Below are 16,136 nucleotides of genomic sequence, written 5' to 3' on the forward strand. Positions count from 1 at the left end.
TTTGTCTTTTCTCCATTGTATATGCTTGCTTCCTTTGTCAAAGATATGGTGCCCATAGGTGCGTGGATTAATCTCAGGGCTTTCTATTTTCTTCCACTGATCTATATTTCTGCCCTTGTGCCAGTACCATACTGTCTTGATGACTGTGGCTTTGTAGTAGAGCCTGAAGTCAGGTAGGTTGATGCCTCCAGTTCCATTCTTCTTTCTCAAGATTGCTTTGGCTATTCGAGGTTTTTTGTATTTCCATACAAATTGTGAAATTATTTGTTCTAGTTCTCTGAAAAATACTGTTGGTAGCTTGATAGGGATTGCATTGAATCTATAGATTGCTCTGGGTAGTATACTCATTTTTGCACTATATTGATTCTTCTGATCCATGAACACGGTATATTTCTCCATCTATTTGTGTCCTCTTTGATTTCTTTCATCAGTGGTTTATAGTTTTCTATATTTAAGTCTTTTGTTTCTTTAGGAAGATGTATTCCTAAGTATGTTATTCTTTTCATTGCCACGGTGAATGGAATTGTTTCCTTAATTTCTCTTTCTGTTTTCTCGTTGTTAGTGTATAGGAATGCAAGGCATTTCTGTGTGTTGATTTCATATCCTGCAACTTTACTATATTCATTGATTAGCTCTAGTAATTTTCTGGTGGAGTCTTTAGGGTTTTCTATGTAGAGGATCATGTCATCTGCAAATAGTGAGAGTTTTACTTCTTCTGTTCCAAAGCTGGATTCCATTTATTTCTTTTTCTGCTCTGATTGCTGTGGCCAAAACTTCCAAAACTATGTTGAGGAGTAGGGGTGAGAGTGGGCACCTTTGTCTTGTTCCTGACGTTAGGGGAAATGCTTTCAGTTTTTCACCATTTAGGATAATGTTTGCTTTTCTTTGCATTTGTTTTTGTCACAGTTATTTTTCTTCCTATCTTTATCTCATTCTGCCCAGAAAATAGTACAGCACTACTGTTACTACTAATCCCAATGAAGCCTTAAATTATAACTGGCTCCTAAACAGAGAGAAATCATATTCTGAATATGCAATTGGGAAACCTGGTTTCTGGAGCCCCAGTAGACATAGGCTGGCATGCCTTTGCCTTAAGGAGATTGTTCATCAAAGAGTGCTTGGGGTTCCAAATAATCTGGCTCCATTGATTGTCTTTTCTGGGCAGATATTGCTATCACTGCTATTACCACGCCAGAACAGCCTAAGAGATGAGATTGAAGAAGCTCTGGACATAGATCTCCTCAAGCAGGAAGCAGAGCATGGGGCCCTGGATGTCCCTCATCTCTCCAACTACACTCTTAATTTGATGACCCTGCTGTGTGCACCAGTCCGAGATGAAGCAGTGCGAAAACTAAAGAGCATAACAGATCCTGTGCAGTTACTGAGGTGAGAAACTAGATGTACTGTTCCTGAACACTAGATGTAGTATCCTGTCGTAGACACTGTACCAGAAAACTCTGGGCCAGATACTGGGTTATAGCCCCTGGCTTGCCTAGTTCTTCTATACTGAAGAACGGAGTAATACCTCTATTGTTCCTCTCTGGATTATTGGCTTTTATTTTCAAAGGATGGCTTCTCAGAAGCCTTTTGATGATCTTCAGATCATTTGGACCCTTTCTAAGAAATGATGCTGTTCAGATACTGGCTTCCCAGGTGACACTAGTGGTAAAGAATCCCCCTGCCAATGTAGGAGATGCAAGAGAAGAGGGTTCACTGCCTGGGTCGGGATGATCCTGTGGAGAAGGAAACGGCAACCCACTCCAACATTCTTGTCTAGACACCAGAGTACAGTATCTGTTTCTCTGGGAGATTTCAAGCAGCACTTTTGCAGATAATTTCTTATGTATCCTAACTCAAACCTCGTGGGGGAACAGGAATGAGGATGATCCCTGTTTCACAGATAGAAGAACCAAGACCCAGAGGTAAAGTCATAAGCCAAATGAGTTGCAAATTCAACCACCATCATCCCAACTACCCACAGAGAGTTAGAATTTTAGTCATTTTTCTGAGATGGAGTACCTACAGTGGAAAGAGCGCTAGACTGGTAACTAAAAGGTCAGAAGATGCATCTGTTCCTAGCTCTGATAACAACTCACACTGTGGCCTTGGGTCCCTGGCTGCAATGTGTGTATTTGTAAACTGAAGTAGGACTGCGGTTTTTAAGGCCATTTTTAACTCTAAGACACTGCAATTTTAGGACTCTTAGCTTGAGTTCCACCTCACCCCACTAGATTACCTTTTAGAGTGTAAGCATGTGATTTTTCCTCCATTGACAGGGGCATCTTCCATGTTCTGGGCCTGATGAAAATGGACATGGTAAACTATCCTATACAGAGCCTCCCACCCTACCTGAAGGAACATTCTATCTGGTATGAATGAGCTAAATTCCAGGAACTCCTCAACAAGCAACCCAGTATGTTCAAAATTTAAGGACAGGAGAGGGGGAGATTTGACTTTCGGTCTGATTTCTTGCACTGAAAGGATACTTTCTTTTTTATTTTTTGATAAATAGTTTCTCCCTGTTGGACAGGGGGCTAGGGCCTGGGGTAGGAAGAAGGAACATTTCTCCAAGAGAAAAAATGTACAAAATCACTTATTTATTGAGGAAGAATATATCCTCAAGCCTTACTTTTCAAGCCTTGGTGTTTGAAGATATTTACATATTTCCTTCTATGTCATAGATCTCCTTGATTGCACCACAAAATGGTTAACCAAAACAGCTCTAGACCTCACTACACCACCTTCAAGTTCTCCTGACTCTCCCAGCTCCTCCAGCATGGCCCGCTCATCTCCAAATTGGGCAGTGGACAACCCACAACTTCCCAGTTCCACAATGGTGCTGTTCCAGGGTTACCTGAACCTTCTTCTCTGGGATCTTGACAGTAACGAGTTTCCTGAGGTAGGAACATAGGTTAGAATATTGCCTTTTTGTTTTGTATTCGATACCTTAACTAAAACACTCTTCTGACAGCTTGCTTTTCCCTGCCTCACCAGACTCTGCTAATGGATAGAATCCAGCTGCGGGACAAGGAGTCCCAGTTGAAGCAGTTGGCCATTCTGGCCTCAGTCTTGCTAGTGGCCAGAAGTTTCTCTGGTAGCGCTTTATTCAGTTCGACTGAATTTGTGAATAAACTGAAACACATAACCAAGGCCCTGATGGGGGAATTTAACTCCAGGTAAACTTCATAGAGGCTTCCCCGGTGACTCAGTGGTAAAGAATCTGTCTGCCAATGCAGGAGACCCAGATTTGAACCTTGGGTCAGGAAGATCCCCTGGAGTAAGAAATGGCAACCCACTCCAGTGTTCTTGCTTGGAGAATTCCATGGATAGATGAGCCTGGCAGGCTGCAGTCCACGGGGTTGCAAAAGAGTCAGACATGACTTAGAGACTAAACAACATGAGCAACAACAAATTTCCTAGATCTTTCTGAGAGTGGAAACTAGTATGTTGGTTTTGGAACTTAGGCAGTTAATGTATTACTGCCTTATTCTTCATCATAAACCACGCAAAAGACCTTGGGCATCATCTTCAAAGGTCATTGGTGCCTTTTGATAAACTGTTTTAAGGCTTGTGATGGAAACAAAACCTATTTCCAAGGAGGTGAGTGTGGTAACTAGTTTGCTATGAAAGATCCAGTACTGTGTGTGCTAAAAGTGAGTCATTATATACTTAAATAAGTGACACTGGATTTGTGTTTGTATATCCAGAAGTTGATCCCTTGGTCAATATGTATCCATAATTTGCTTCAAGCAGGGCACCTCAGCTGAAGTAAAAAGAAGAACTGGAAGTTCAGACCTCAATATATTTACAAGTTAATTGCTGAAGTAGGGAAGACAACTATGGAAAATGCCTAAGAAATCTTAAAACAGAATTTGAATAAAGTTTATGGGGCCAAAGAATACTGAGTAGATCCAAGAATGGAACTGAACCCTTGTCTAATTTGTTTCATTTGAAGTGGAGAATAGTATGAATTAGTTGATATGTACGAATTAATATGTGTGAAATAGTTGACATCTTGAGGGTAACAATGAAATGATTTGAAATGCTGAGTCCCCTGTTAGTGGTGGAGAGCTGGAATTCTTTTGTAAGTGGACCTGGCTTCTGGTGTTGGACTCTCTGGGCTTTGCCCCTATGCCAAGGTCACTCTGCTTTCTGTCCTTCATTATCTAGGCCTGAAGAGGCTATGGTGACTGTGAGTGAACAAGTGTCTCAGAAAATACGTGAACGCCTCAAAGACATGGGCCTAACTGCCCTGAGTAGTGAAAAGAAAGCCTCTCTTAGAGGCCAACTTCAGAACATCGCCAAGAAAGAGAACCATGTTCGTAGCATCATTGGTAAGAGTCCTCCTATGGTGGTGGGGCTGGGAAGGGGTGGCAAGAATGTGGAAGGTAAGAAGGTGGATTCAAGCCTGGAAGTCAATTGTGAAGCCATTCGAAAATGGAATGATCGTTGGGAAAGTCTTTTGGCTTTAGTTTCTTTATGTATGATGTGCAGAACTGAAATAGATCTCTTTCAGTTTGAAGGTTTTAAGGTCAGCTAGGATGCGTAACTTGCAGGTGCTAGTGCTGAGTGATTCCTGGTCATTCTCTAACTATAACCCAAGACCTGTGATGGGAAACCCTTTCTATATCCCATGCTTTAAGTTACCATGACGGTCACTACTTCCCTCTAAGGAGCTGATGCTAATTTAGGCCGAAGGATATATTCCCTGCAAGAATGGGAGCAGTGAACTCGACCACCTTGCTTCTAATTTTTGAATCTTGACATAGTCTGATATGGTTGTAGGACCCAGTGTTGGTACACTGGCTGCAATGTGTGTCCTTAGAATTTCATGTACAATGTCTAGGATCCTCTTGTTAGGTCACACGCATCGGGAGCTCACTTAGCACCCCATAACATTATAAACAGCCAGAGACTTACTGGCTGGACATCTTTCAATAATGCATTGCTTTTAGGAGCTTTATAGCATTCCTTCTTCCAAAAGAAAAGAAAAAAATTCATTAACATGGTTTACCTAAATGAGTGGGTAGGTCAGTGAAAATGTGTTAATTTAAACGTCGGTGAACAGAGAGGGCAAGGGCATTGTGAATTTCTTCTGAAACCTCTTTGATCTTTCCCTTTTAACTTTTTTCTTGCACACAGATCAGCAGACCCACTTGTTTCTCAAAGGCTGTTTGGTTCACAGGATGCAGGAGTCTCTGCTAGACTTCCCTGTTGGCATTATTCTCATCAAGGGGGAGTTGACAAAACTGGGTTGGAAGTTTTTCAATCTGATGCGTCACAATCAGCAGGTATTTAGCCCCTATTATGATGAAATCCTTAAAGATATCATCCCTCCAGCTCAGGCCCAAGAAACAGAAGTGGAGTCTATCTGACAGTGCCAGACCCCAGTCTGGCAACAGGGACCCAGGAGAGAGGGCTCAGCATGTTCCTGGGATGACATCACCTGTGGCGAGCCGAGTAACATCTTCCTCACTATGGCCTGGACTCAGGGCTGCAGGATTCCAGCATGTAAATACAAACTGGCCCAGCCCCCTTCATAATAAACTTCTGTGCTGCAAGAAAACCTTGGTTCCTTCTGTGTTGCGACTGAATCCAGGTTTCGTGCCCTTATCCCCTACTGTCTGAGAACCCATGAGCTCGCAGTTCTCTTTCACTGGCTCATCATCTTCCTGCCTGGCTTGAGCAGGCATCAGGGCATCGGCTGCTAGCATTGTTTCCTCCAATGGAAAATCATTTCCTTGAGGGCTGTGAAAACTTTCTCTGGAATTTTTCCAAAGTATGAGTTCTGGAAGTATAAGGGCTTCTAGAGGTTGGGAATACGCTGAGTTACAGATCAGGGGAAGACATAGAACCCTAATTCCAGTATCACATTTTCCCTATAATTTTCAAACTGCAGTAATAGTAAGAGCCGCCACATCCTGTTCTGGTGTGGAGGACATGAAGCAGTATGCAAAAGTGAGGACTGGGTTAAAGTCAATATTGTCTGCCAACAAGCATTCATTTGAGGATATTTCTCAGCCTCAATGGGCGCTCTCTCTCTCTCTTTCTCTCTTTAGTGATCCTGGGGGTAAGTTTTAGACTCTCTCAAACCAATTGCAAATGCAAGCACTTAGGTCACAGACACTTGTTTCAAGTTCATCTCTGGTTCCATTAGGTCACAGACACTTGTTTCAAGTTCATCTCTGGTTCCATTCTGTAGCTAAATCTTCTATTGTCACATTTCTAGGCTTAGAACACTTCTTTCTTCTTGAGATAAATGACCTGGGTATTCAAGAGTGGGACAGCCACCATGTTTCTTCCCGCTTGCAGTCTAAGCCTCTAACTCCCAGATTGTGATTGTCAATTCATTTGGCATCACAAATGACAGATGTCCTAGATTCACAAAGATCTGGGCTTGTTTTCTTCAATTGTAGAGAGTCACCCTATCATTTGACCTTTGACTGTGTGGATCACAACAAACTGTGGAAAATTTTGAAAGAGATGGGAATATCTGACCACTTGACCTGTCTCCTGAGAAATCTGTATGCAGGTCAAGAAGCAAGAGTTAGAACCAGACATGGAACAACTGACTGGTTCCCAATCGGGAAAGGAGTATGTCAAGGCTGTATACTGTCACCCTGCTTATTTAACTTATATGCAGAATACATCATGGGAAATGCTGGAATGGATGAAGCACAAACTGGAATCAAGATTGCCAGGAGGAATATCAATAACCTCAGATATGCAGTTGACACCTCACTTATGGCAGAAAGCGAAGAAGATCTAAAGATCCTCTTGATGAAAGTGAAAGAAGAGAGTTAAAAAAAGTTGGCTTAAAACTCAACATTCAGAAAACTAAGATCATGGCATATGGTCCCATCACTTCATGGGAAATAGATGGGGAAACAGTGGAAACAGTGACAGACTTTATTTTTTTGGGCTCCCAAATCACTGCAGATGGTGGCTGTAGCCATGAAATTAAAAGACACTTGCTCCTTGGAAGAAAAGTTCTGACCAACTTAGACAGCATATTAGAAAGCAGAGATATTACTTTGCCAACAAAGGTCCGTCTAGTCAAAGCTGTGGTTTTTCCAGTAGTCATGTATGGAAGTGAGAGTTGGATTATAAAGAAAGCTGAGTGCCAAAGAATTGATGCTTTAGAACTGTGGTGTTAGAGAGGACTCTTGAGAGTCCCTTGGAATGCGAGGAGTTCCAACCAGTCAATCCTAAAGGAGATCAGTCCTGAATATTCATTGGAAGGGCTGATGTTGACGCTGAAACTTCAATACTTTGGTCACCTGATGCAAAGAACTGACTCCTTTGAAGTGACCCTGATCCTGGGAAAGACTGAAGGAAGAAGGAGAAGGGGATGACAGAGGATGCAGTGGTTGGATGGCATCATCAACTCACGGCCATGAGTTTGAGTAAACTCCGGGAGTTGGTGATGGACAGGGAGGCGTGGCGTGCTGCGATCCATGGGGTCCCAAAGAGTCGGATAGGGCTGAGTGACTGAACTGAACTGAAGTGACCCTATCATTTACAGGCCAACTACAACAGACCACCAGCACTCTAGGAAAGCAGGGGGGAAATTAGCTCACCTTTGGACTTGTTTGAAATGGACAGGAGAAAATAAAAATTCACTTGTGGGATATTATAACTGCATGGGGCAAAAAAATGTCCTCATCATTTCAGGGGATGGGAAGAGCTGAGTATAATTTACTTAATCCAAGAATAATAACAGATGGGATCTGAGTTCCATTACTCCCAGGGTAATTTTTCTAGAAGATGGATCCCAGGTGTTTGCTATATCTAGGTGAATAGAGTGATATCTTTATTGGCTAAATATAAGGCACACAGAGGAAGGAGGCTGGCGGGCTATAGTCAACGGGGTCGCAAAGAGTCAGGCATGACTGAGTGGCTGAGCAAGGCACAGAGGGAAGCCGGGGAATGAATCATTCAAGGGTTCTAGTCTCGTGACTTAGTTTCAGGAAAGAGACAATGGCTGGTTAATGTGCATTTAATAATCAGGCTGTGAATTTTGTCTAGCTGGATTTTTCTAATCTGATTTGCCAATATTGATATATTTTAAGAAAAATCTTCACTTTGGATTTGCTTTATATAAAAATGTACTCTGAAGGGATCCCTGTGGAAATGACTGTTGGTGGCAGGAGAGTTGGTGGATATAGACATTAGACTGAAATGAAATTTTGCCTTATAGTTTACAACTGAAATTTGGTATAATTGATTTCTTTGAGATTCTGAGCTAGTTTTATATCTCCACATGAAGGAGATAGAAATCTTAATCTTAAACAGGGAAAGATGGCTCCATTGAATGCTGCTCACCATTTAAGGGGAAAATATATTCATATATACACACCCTGAAATGGTGAGGACATTTTCCTCCCATCCAGTTATAATACCCCACAAGTGAATTTCTTTTTTCTCCTGTCCATTTCAAACAAGTCCAAAGGGGAGTATGTGTGTATGTGTATCCGCTCTTCTTCAACTCAAGCTAAAGGAGAAGCCCAGAAACGTGCAAAGATGTTCCCTTAACTCACTTAACCAGAGAAGATAAACAAAACACAGAAACACGGTGTCTGTCTGACCCTTGAATACTCACGTCATTTCTCTCAAGAAAAATGAAGTGTTCTCAGGCTCAAAACGTGACAAAAAGGTTGGTTCAGCTGTAGGATGGGACCTGTATTCACAGGCGGATACTTTACCAGTGATCCGCCTGGATTGGCAGTATGTGCACAAGATTAAATATGGTAAAAAGCCAGTTTCTGTAGCATGCGTGTGATTCATTCAACCTAGAAGAAATGGCCATTTTTACCATTTTGTGTATCCGTCCAGAGATTTTCTCTGCAAATGCAAGTACACCTAATAATATTATGATCACATACAGGCCAGGCACTCTTTTAAGCTTTCTACATATATGGTTTTATGTATTCCTCCATTGTTTATTTCCAGTCTATATTCCTAGTTCTAGTGCAGTATTCTTGCCTAGGAAATTCCATGGATAGAGGAGCCTGGTGGGCTATAGTCCACGGGGTCACAAAGAGGTGGACAGAACTGAGCACACCTGCACGGAACAGTGTGGCACAAGCAGCTCTAACGGGCATTAGAACCTGTTTTGCTTTTTGGTTTTCTTCTCTGGTTGAGTGAGTTAAGGGGACATCTTTGCACATTTCTGGGGGCTGAACGAAGTTCTTCTGAGGATTGTTTGAAGCCACTGGACTAGATTATCTTGGAAGGTTCCTGGGTTATTTTCTTACAGTGGCTGTAACAAATTACCATGAACCTGGTGACTTAAAATAACACACATTTATTCTCTTCTAGCCCCAGAGATCAAGTACAAAACCGGCTTTACTGGGTACAAACCAAAGTTTCTTGGCAAGGCCACTGTCCCTTTGGCAGGCTTTCTCTAGGGGAGAATTTCTTAAGTTGCATTTTTTACATCTAGAGCTGCATTCTTATAGTCCTTGCCTTGTGACCCATTCATCCGTCATCCAAGCCAACAACATAGTATCTTGCTTCAGTCGTAACACTGCCCTCCTTCTTCTGTATCAAATCTCCTTCTCCTTTCCTCTTTATAAGGACACACTAGTACATTGAGGGCTCACCAAGCTAGTCTCCTGGTGGCTCAGACGGTAAAGAATCTACCTACAATGCAGGAGACCTGGGTTTGACCCCTGGGTCAGGGAGATCCCCTGAAGAAAGGATTGGCTACCCACTCCAGTATTCTTGCCTGGAGAATTCCATGGGCAGAGGAGCCTGGTGGGCTATACTCCATGGGGTCACGAAGAGTCGGACGCGACTGAGTGAGTAACACTTTTACTTTTCGCTTTTGAGATAGTCTCCCCATCTCAAGATCCTTAACTTAATCACATCTGCAAAGTCCGTTTTGCCAAATCAGGTATCGTTCACAGATTTCAGGCACTAGGGCATGGATATCCTTAGAGGCCATTGTTCAGCAGACAACAGTCTGTCTTCTGACCCCTGCAAGGACTCAAATCCATCCATCATGCAAAACATATTCATCTCATCCCAATATTCCCCAAAGTCTCAACATATTACCTATCAAGTCCAGAATCTCACCTGTAAATCATTTAACCAGATATGTGAGAAACTGGGTATGATTCTCCCTGTGGCAAAAATTTTCTCCATCAGTGGGTCTGTGAACTAGTAAAAAAGTTACCCCTTCCCAAAATACAGTAGTGGGATAGGTATAAGATAATAGTTACAGACATTCCCACTCCAAATGGGAGAAAATGAAGAAAAGAGTTATTGACTCCAAGCAATCTTGAAATCCAGCTAGGTAAACTCCACCAGGCTACAAGGCCTGGAAATCATCTTCTGTTTCTGGAGATTCTGGCCTTCGTGCCTGAGGGTCTATACTTCACATCGAAGGTTCTGTACTCAGAATCATCCTTCCATTTTTCTTGAACGATACTACATGTTTGCAGCTGAGTACTTTTTATCAATTTGTTTCCTTCCTGTAGGTTTTTGGGAATCTAACACCCTTTTTCATTTATATGCTGAAAATTTGCTCCTAAGACATGTCCTTGATATTTTCTAAAACAATTCACCATTCTTTATCGGAGACTTTTTGGATGGATAGAAAAGATCTTAACTTCACTTTAATTTTTGTACATATATTTGTAGCATAGTTGAAAGCTTTTTCAGTCATATAGCTAGTTTTTAATTTCTTTGAGGATATCTATACCATGCCTCCAATGTACACAACCCACCTACTTGGTGCTGAGGAAGATGAGGAAGATAAAATCCTGCTGTAGACCTGGATATAGAGCTGTCAGAAATGGTAGTGTGTAAGGTCCAGGCAGAAGCACTGGAAAGGTGTGACCTCTGAGGGGAGAAGGAATTTAACAAGAAAAAAATTAAGAAACTAGTGTTTTTAATTTATTTATTTATTGGACGAATGCTGCAACATGTGGGATCTTAGCTCCCCAACCAGGAATCCACCTCAAGACCTGCGGCACTGGAAGTGCAGAGTCCTAACCAACCACTGAACCGCCAGGGAAATCCCACAAATAGAATTAAGTCGGAGGCATTTTCTATGGTGTCTTCTTTAAGCCAAATAAGCATTCAGTTATTCACAAGTTGTATAAATTTTGCATTTAAAACATCACTGAGAACTCCCCTGGTGCTCCAGTGGTTAGGACTCAGTGTTTTCACTTCCTTAGGCTGGGTTCAATCTCTGGTTGAGGAACTAAGATCCTGCAGTGCAAGCTGCATGGTACCCACGCACCCACCCCCAAATAATCAATGAATCAGTTCACTTCAGTTCAGTCGCTCAGTCATGTCCAACTCTTAGCGACCCCATGAATCGCAGCATGCCAGGGCTTCCTGTCCATCACCAACTCCCGGAGTTTACCCAAACTCATGTCCGTCGAGTCGGTGATGCTATCCAGCCATCTCATCCTCTGTAGTCCCCTTCTCTTCCTGCCCCCAATCCTTCCCAGCATCACAGTCTTTTCCAAGGAGTCAACTCTTCACATCAGGTGGCCAAAGTATTGGAGTTTCAGTTTCAACATCAGTCCTTCCAATGAACACCCAGGGCTGATCTCCTTTAGGATGGACTGGTTAGATGTCCTTGCAGTCCCAGGGATTCTCAAGAGTCTTCTCCAACACCACAGTTCAAGAGCATCAATTCTTCGGCGCTCAGCTTTCTTCACCGTCCAAATCTCATACCCATACATGACTACTGCAAAAAACATAGCCTTGACTAGACGGACTTCTGTTGGCAAAGTAATGTCTCTGCTTTTCAATATGCTGTCTAGGTTGGTCATAACTTTCCTTCCAAGGAGCGACGGTCTTTTAATTTCATGGCTGCAATCACCATCTGCAGTCATTTTGGAGCCCTCCCAAAATAAAGTCTGACACTGTTTCCACAGTTTCCCCATCTATTTGCCATGAAGTGATGGGACCAGGTGCCATGATCTTAGTTTTCTGAATGTTGAGCTTTAAGCCAATATTTTCACTCTCCTCTTTCACTTTCATCAAGAGGCTTTTTAGTTCTTCTTCACTTTTTGCCATAAGGGTGGTGTCATCTGCATATCTGAGGTTCTTGATATTTTCCTGGCAATCTTGATTCCAGCTTGTGCTTCTTATAGTCCAGCGTTTCTCATGATGTACTCTGCATATAAGTTAAATAAGCAGTGTGACAATATACAGCGTTGATGTACAACATTTCTTATTTGGAACCAGTCGGTTGTTCCATGGCCAGTTCTAACTGTTGCATCCTGACCTGCATACAGGTTTCTCAAGAGGCAGATCAGGTGGTCTGGAATTCCCATCTCCTTGAGAATTTTCCCCAGTTTATTGTGATCCACACAGTCAAAGGCTTTGGTATAGTCAATAAAGCAGAAATAGATGTTTTTCTGGAACTCTCTTGCTTTTTTGATGATCCAGAGGATGTTGGCCATTTGATCTCTGGTTCCTCTGCCTGTCTAAAACCAGCATGAACATCTGTAAGTTCACGGTTCACGTGTTGCCAAAGCCTGGCTTGGAGAATTTTGAGCATTACTTTACTAGCGTTTGAGATGAGTGCAATCGTGCAGTAGTATTAGCATTCTTTGGCATTGTCTTTCTTTGGGATCACAAAGAAAACTGCCCTTTTCCAGTCCTGTGGCCACTGCTGAGTTTTCCAAATTTGCTGCCTTATTGAGTGCAGCACTTGCACAGCATCATCTTACAGGATTTGAAATAGCTCAACTGGAATTCCATCACCTCCACTAGCTTTGTTCATAGTGATGCTTCCTAAGGCCCAGTTGACTTCACATTCCAGGATGTCCGGCTCTAGGTGAGTGATCACACCATCGTGATTATCTGGGTCGTAAAGATCTTTTTTGTACAGTTCTTCTGTGAATTCTCATCACCTTTTATTAATATCTTCTGCTTCTGTTAGGTCCATACCACTTCTATCCTCTATCAAGCCCATCTTTGCATGAAATGTTCCCTTGGTATCTCTAATTTTCTTGAAGACATCTCTCGTCTTTCCCATTCTGTTGTTTTCCTCTATCTCTTTGCATTGATCGGCGAGGAAGGCTTTCTTATCTCTCCTTGCTATTCTTTGGAACTCTGCGTTAAAATGGGAATATCCTTCCTTTTCTCCTTAACTTTTTGCTTCTCTTCTTTTCACAGTTATTGGTAATGCCTACTTAGACAGCCATTTTGCTGTTTTGCATTTCTTTTCCATGGGGATGGTCTTCATCCCTGTCTCCTGTACAATGTTATGAACCTCCGTCCGTAGTTCATCAGGCACTGTCTATCAGATCTAGTCCCTTAAATCTATTTCTCACTTCCACTGTAGAATCATAAGGGATTTGATTTAGGTCATACCTGAATGGTCTAGTGGTTTTCCCTACTTTCTTCAATTTAAGTCTGAGTTTGGCAGTAAGGTGTTCATGATCTGAGCCACAGTCCCCTCCTGGTCTTCTTTTTGCTGACTGTATAGAGCATCTCCATTTTGGCTGCAAAGTATATAATCAATCTGATTTCGGTGTTGACCATCTGGTGATGTCCATGTGTAGAGTCTTCTCTTGTGTTGTCGGAAGAGGGTGTTTGCTATGACCATTGCGTTCTCTTGGCAAAAATCAATGAATAAATTTACACAATTTCTGTACTAGCAAAAGAAGGAAATGTGTTAAAAGTAAATATTATAGACTTTATGCTAAGATGCCTGACCAAAGAAGAGCTTTGCTAGTCAGTGGAGAACTGGTTGCTACTGCCCCCTTGCTATTCCTGATTGGATGGATGGTTTAGTGAGGCACTGGGATGGGCCCCGCCAGGGTCTGCCCAAAGGCCTGGCTGAGCATTAAGACGGTGGATCTTGACTATGTACATAGGTGAACCTGCAGGAGGATCATTAACGCGGTTCTGAGAGCCTGGAGGCCTCTCCAGGCAGCTCTCCAGCCTGCCCCCAGGCGGGACGGGAAGGGGGCAGGGAGGCCGCCTGAGGCCGGTCCACGCCTTTGCAAGGACCTGGCGCCTGGGCGGCAGGCAGTCGGGGCTTAGTCTTCTGAAAGGGACGACAGTGAGAAGGGGTGGCGTGAAGCGATTGGGTGGGAAGGCAGCTCCTCGCCCTCTCCCCACACATCTTCGTCTTCCTCTCCTGCCTACACCCAGAACACCCTGAACCCTGTCTGGAGGGCCAAGGCGAGCCCCGCCTTCGCGTCCCGGGACGTCTTCTCTGGCGTGTCTCTCCTGCCCGACCTCCCTGCCACGTCCCTCGAGGTTATGTTCCAGGGTTCCGTGGGGCCCAGCCCCTCATCTCCAATGCTCCTTCGTCACTGTGGCCAGTTACAACACCTCCACCCCACCCCCACCCCGGAAGTGCCCGACCAGCGCATAGCCTCACGTGTGTCTGGGGCAGAGCCTCAGGGCTAGGCGGAGTGGCTGAGGCTGCTACCCTGCGGGGATGGCTTGCAGGCCTGCAGCCCAGCGTTTTTCCCAGCCTTCTGCGCCTCGGGCCTCCCCTCCGTCGGTTAGGCAATTTCTCCCCCTCCTCGCCTGTGGCTGGGAGGGTGCCTGAGACGCGGGTGCGGGGAGGGTCCCGGGGTTTGGGAAAGACAAGGGGCGATCGGGGAGCCAGGGGGTTCTGCCTGCTTTCCAGGAGACCTGGGGTTGTCGTCGGCCGGCGGGCGCCCAGCGCCCAGTGATCCCTAGTCAGGGGCCCAAAGCGCGGAAGCCTGCGTGCCCCGGGCGGTCTGTAGGTGGAGCGTGGTGGTCCAAGGCGGGGTGGCGGCTGTGGGGCGCTCCGCCCCTGCTTTGTCTGCCTCGCTGTTACCTAGCCTGTCCTGGGACGGAGGTTTAAAGGCTCCTGGGGAGGTCGGCTGTCCGCCTTGGGGTCGGGCCCGCGGCTAGTCAGGAGACTGGTCTCTTCTTCCCCAGATTCCGCCGCTCCAAGCGGCTGTGGCGCCCCCTGGCGCCACGGTCACTCAGGCGTAGGCAGGCGGGAGGGGGCTACCCGCAGCGGTTGTCTTGCCTGCAGCCGCTTGTTCCCCTGCTTGGGACCCTCGTCCTGGAGGGAGGAGGGAAACCCCTCCGCCCCCCACACCCCCAGAGCCTGTGCGGTGTCAGAGGCTGCCCCGCTGGTCCCTGCCTGGTGCCCCATCTGGAACTTTCCAGACCAGCAGGTCCGCTGTTTCCCTCCTGGGCATCCTCCTGGGTGAATGTGCCTGGCCAAGGGCTGGTCTCTCTTGGGATGGGAGGGGGGCTGAAGTCAAAACCAAACTGGCAGGACTCTTAGCAGTGGATCAGAGTGTGTCTTGCTGATCAAAGGCCTGCACACCCTGCTACCCCAGTGCTGCTCTGCTGGGGGTGTCCTCTCAGGCCCTCCAGGCCCTCCATCCCGCTAAGTGCAGACATGGGGGCACCTGCCTTTGTGGCAGATGCCTGGGAACGCTGCCCATGAGAAGGAAGATAGGAAGACAACTTACATAGAGGCCCTGGCTGTGGCCTCCGCGATCGGCCCCTCCTCGGCAGCTTCCACGTGCTTCAAGCAGTCTCTGGGCCTGCTCCCCTGGGATGTCCAGCATGGGGAAGATCTTGCAGTCCCCGCGGTGCATGTGGTGCCAATCCGAAGGTGGTCCCCGCCCTGCTATTGGCCTAGTCGCGCTTTCCCCGCCTCCTCTGCGGCCCCCTCCCCACTGTTTTCTTATCTACTAACTGGGGGCTTCCCAGGCTGGAGGAGGGGCATGCTTCCCTGGTAAGGGGAGGAGGCTTCCCTAGTAGGGAGCTGATGACTAAGGGGTAAAGAATCAGCCTGCCATGCAGAAGACCTGGGTTAGATCCTTCCGTCCTTCCACTGGGAAGAGCCTCTGGAGAAGGAAATGGCAACCCACTCCAGTATTGCCTGGGAAATCCATGGACGACAGAGCCTGGCAGGGCTACTTACTGCCCATGGGGTCCCAAAGAGGTCGACATGGCTGAATGACTAAATATGCCATGACATATAAGTGACAAAGTAGGCAAGAGATCAACAAATAATACACGTAAAATGGAAAACCCTTCCTCAATAAACCTCTAGATAGATGCCAAATCACATTAGCTTAAAAAATGAAAATTAGGAGACATAATAAGTGAGAAAGCCACCTTGAAGAAAATTTTACATGATAGTAACTCTTAAAAAT

At 45.0% G+C, this 16,136-nt stretch overlaps 2 protein-coding genes and 1 long non-coding RNA gene across 4 annotated transcripts in view; 2 read left to right on the forward strand and 1 right to left on the reverse strand.

The window, feature by feature from the left end:
- Positions 1-1,165: 1,165 nt before the first annotated feature.
- LOC145536864 (T-complex protein 11-like X-linked protein 2) lies at positions 1,166-5,566 on the forward strand. The gene is made up of 6 exons (XM_081567034.1): positions 1,166-1,386; positions 2,277-2,369; positions 2,682-2,899; positions 2,995-3,176; positions 4,171-4,334; positions 5,143-5,566. Exons 3-6 carry the CDS (start codon positions 2,777-2,779, stop codon positions 5,373-5,375), a joined length of 702 nt encoding a protein of 233 aa, XP_081423160.1. The 5' UTR covers positions 1,166-1,386; positions 2,277-2,369; positions 2,682-2,776; the 3' UTR covers positions 5,376-5,566.
- A 4,001-nt stretch (positions 5,567-9,567) lies between these two features.
- The window catches only part of LOC145536861 (melanoma antigen preferentially expressed in tumors-like), a 33,487-nt gene continuing 26,918 nt past the window's right edge, over positions 9,568-16,136 (forward strand). The window contains exon 1 of one of the 2 annotated variants that reach the window (XM_081567028.1): positions 9,568-9,803. The gene's annotated coding sequence lies outside the window, so the exon portion shown is untranslated. The remainder of the gene's footprint in view (positions 9,804-16,136) is intronic. The other variant, XM_081567030.1, reaches the window with a different exon arrangement.
- LOC145536865 (uncharacterized) lies at positions 10,893-14,893 on the reverse strand. The gene is made up of 2 exons (XR_014076063.1): positions 14,792-14,893; positions 10,893-13,622 (listed from the first exon to the last, which is right to left on the reverse strand). It is a non-coding gene; the product is annotated as an uncharacterized LOC145536865 (long non-coding RNA).

This window comes from Giraffa tippelskirchi, chromosome X (genome assembly GCF_054371585.1).
Source record: "Giraffa tippelskirchi isolate mGirTip1 chromosome X, T2T-mGirTip1v1.2.pri, whole genome shotgun sequence".
In the NCBI taxonomy this organism is placed as follows: Eukaryota; Metazoa; Chordata; class Mammalia; order Artiodactyla; family Giraffidae; genus Giraffa; species Giraffa tippelskirchi.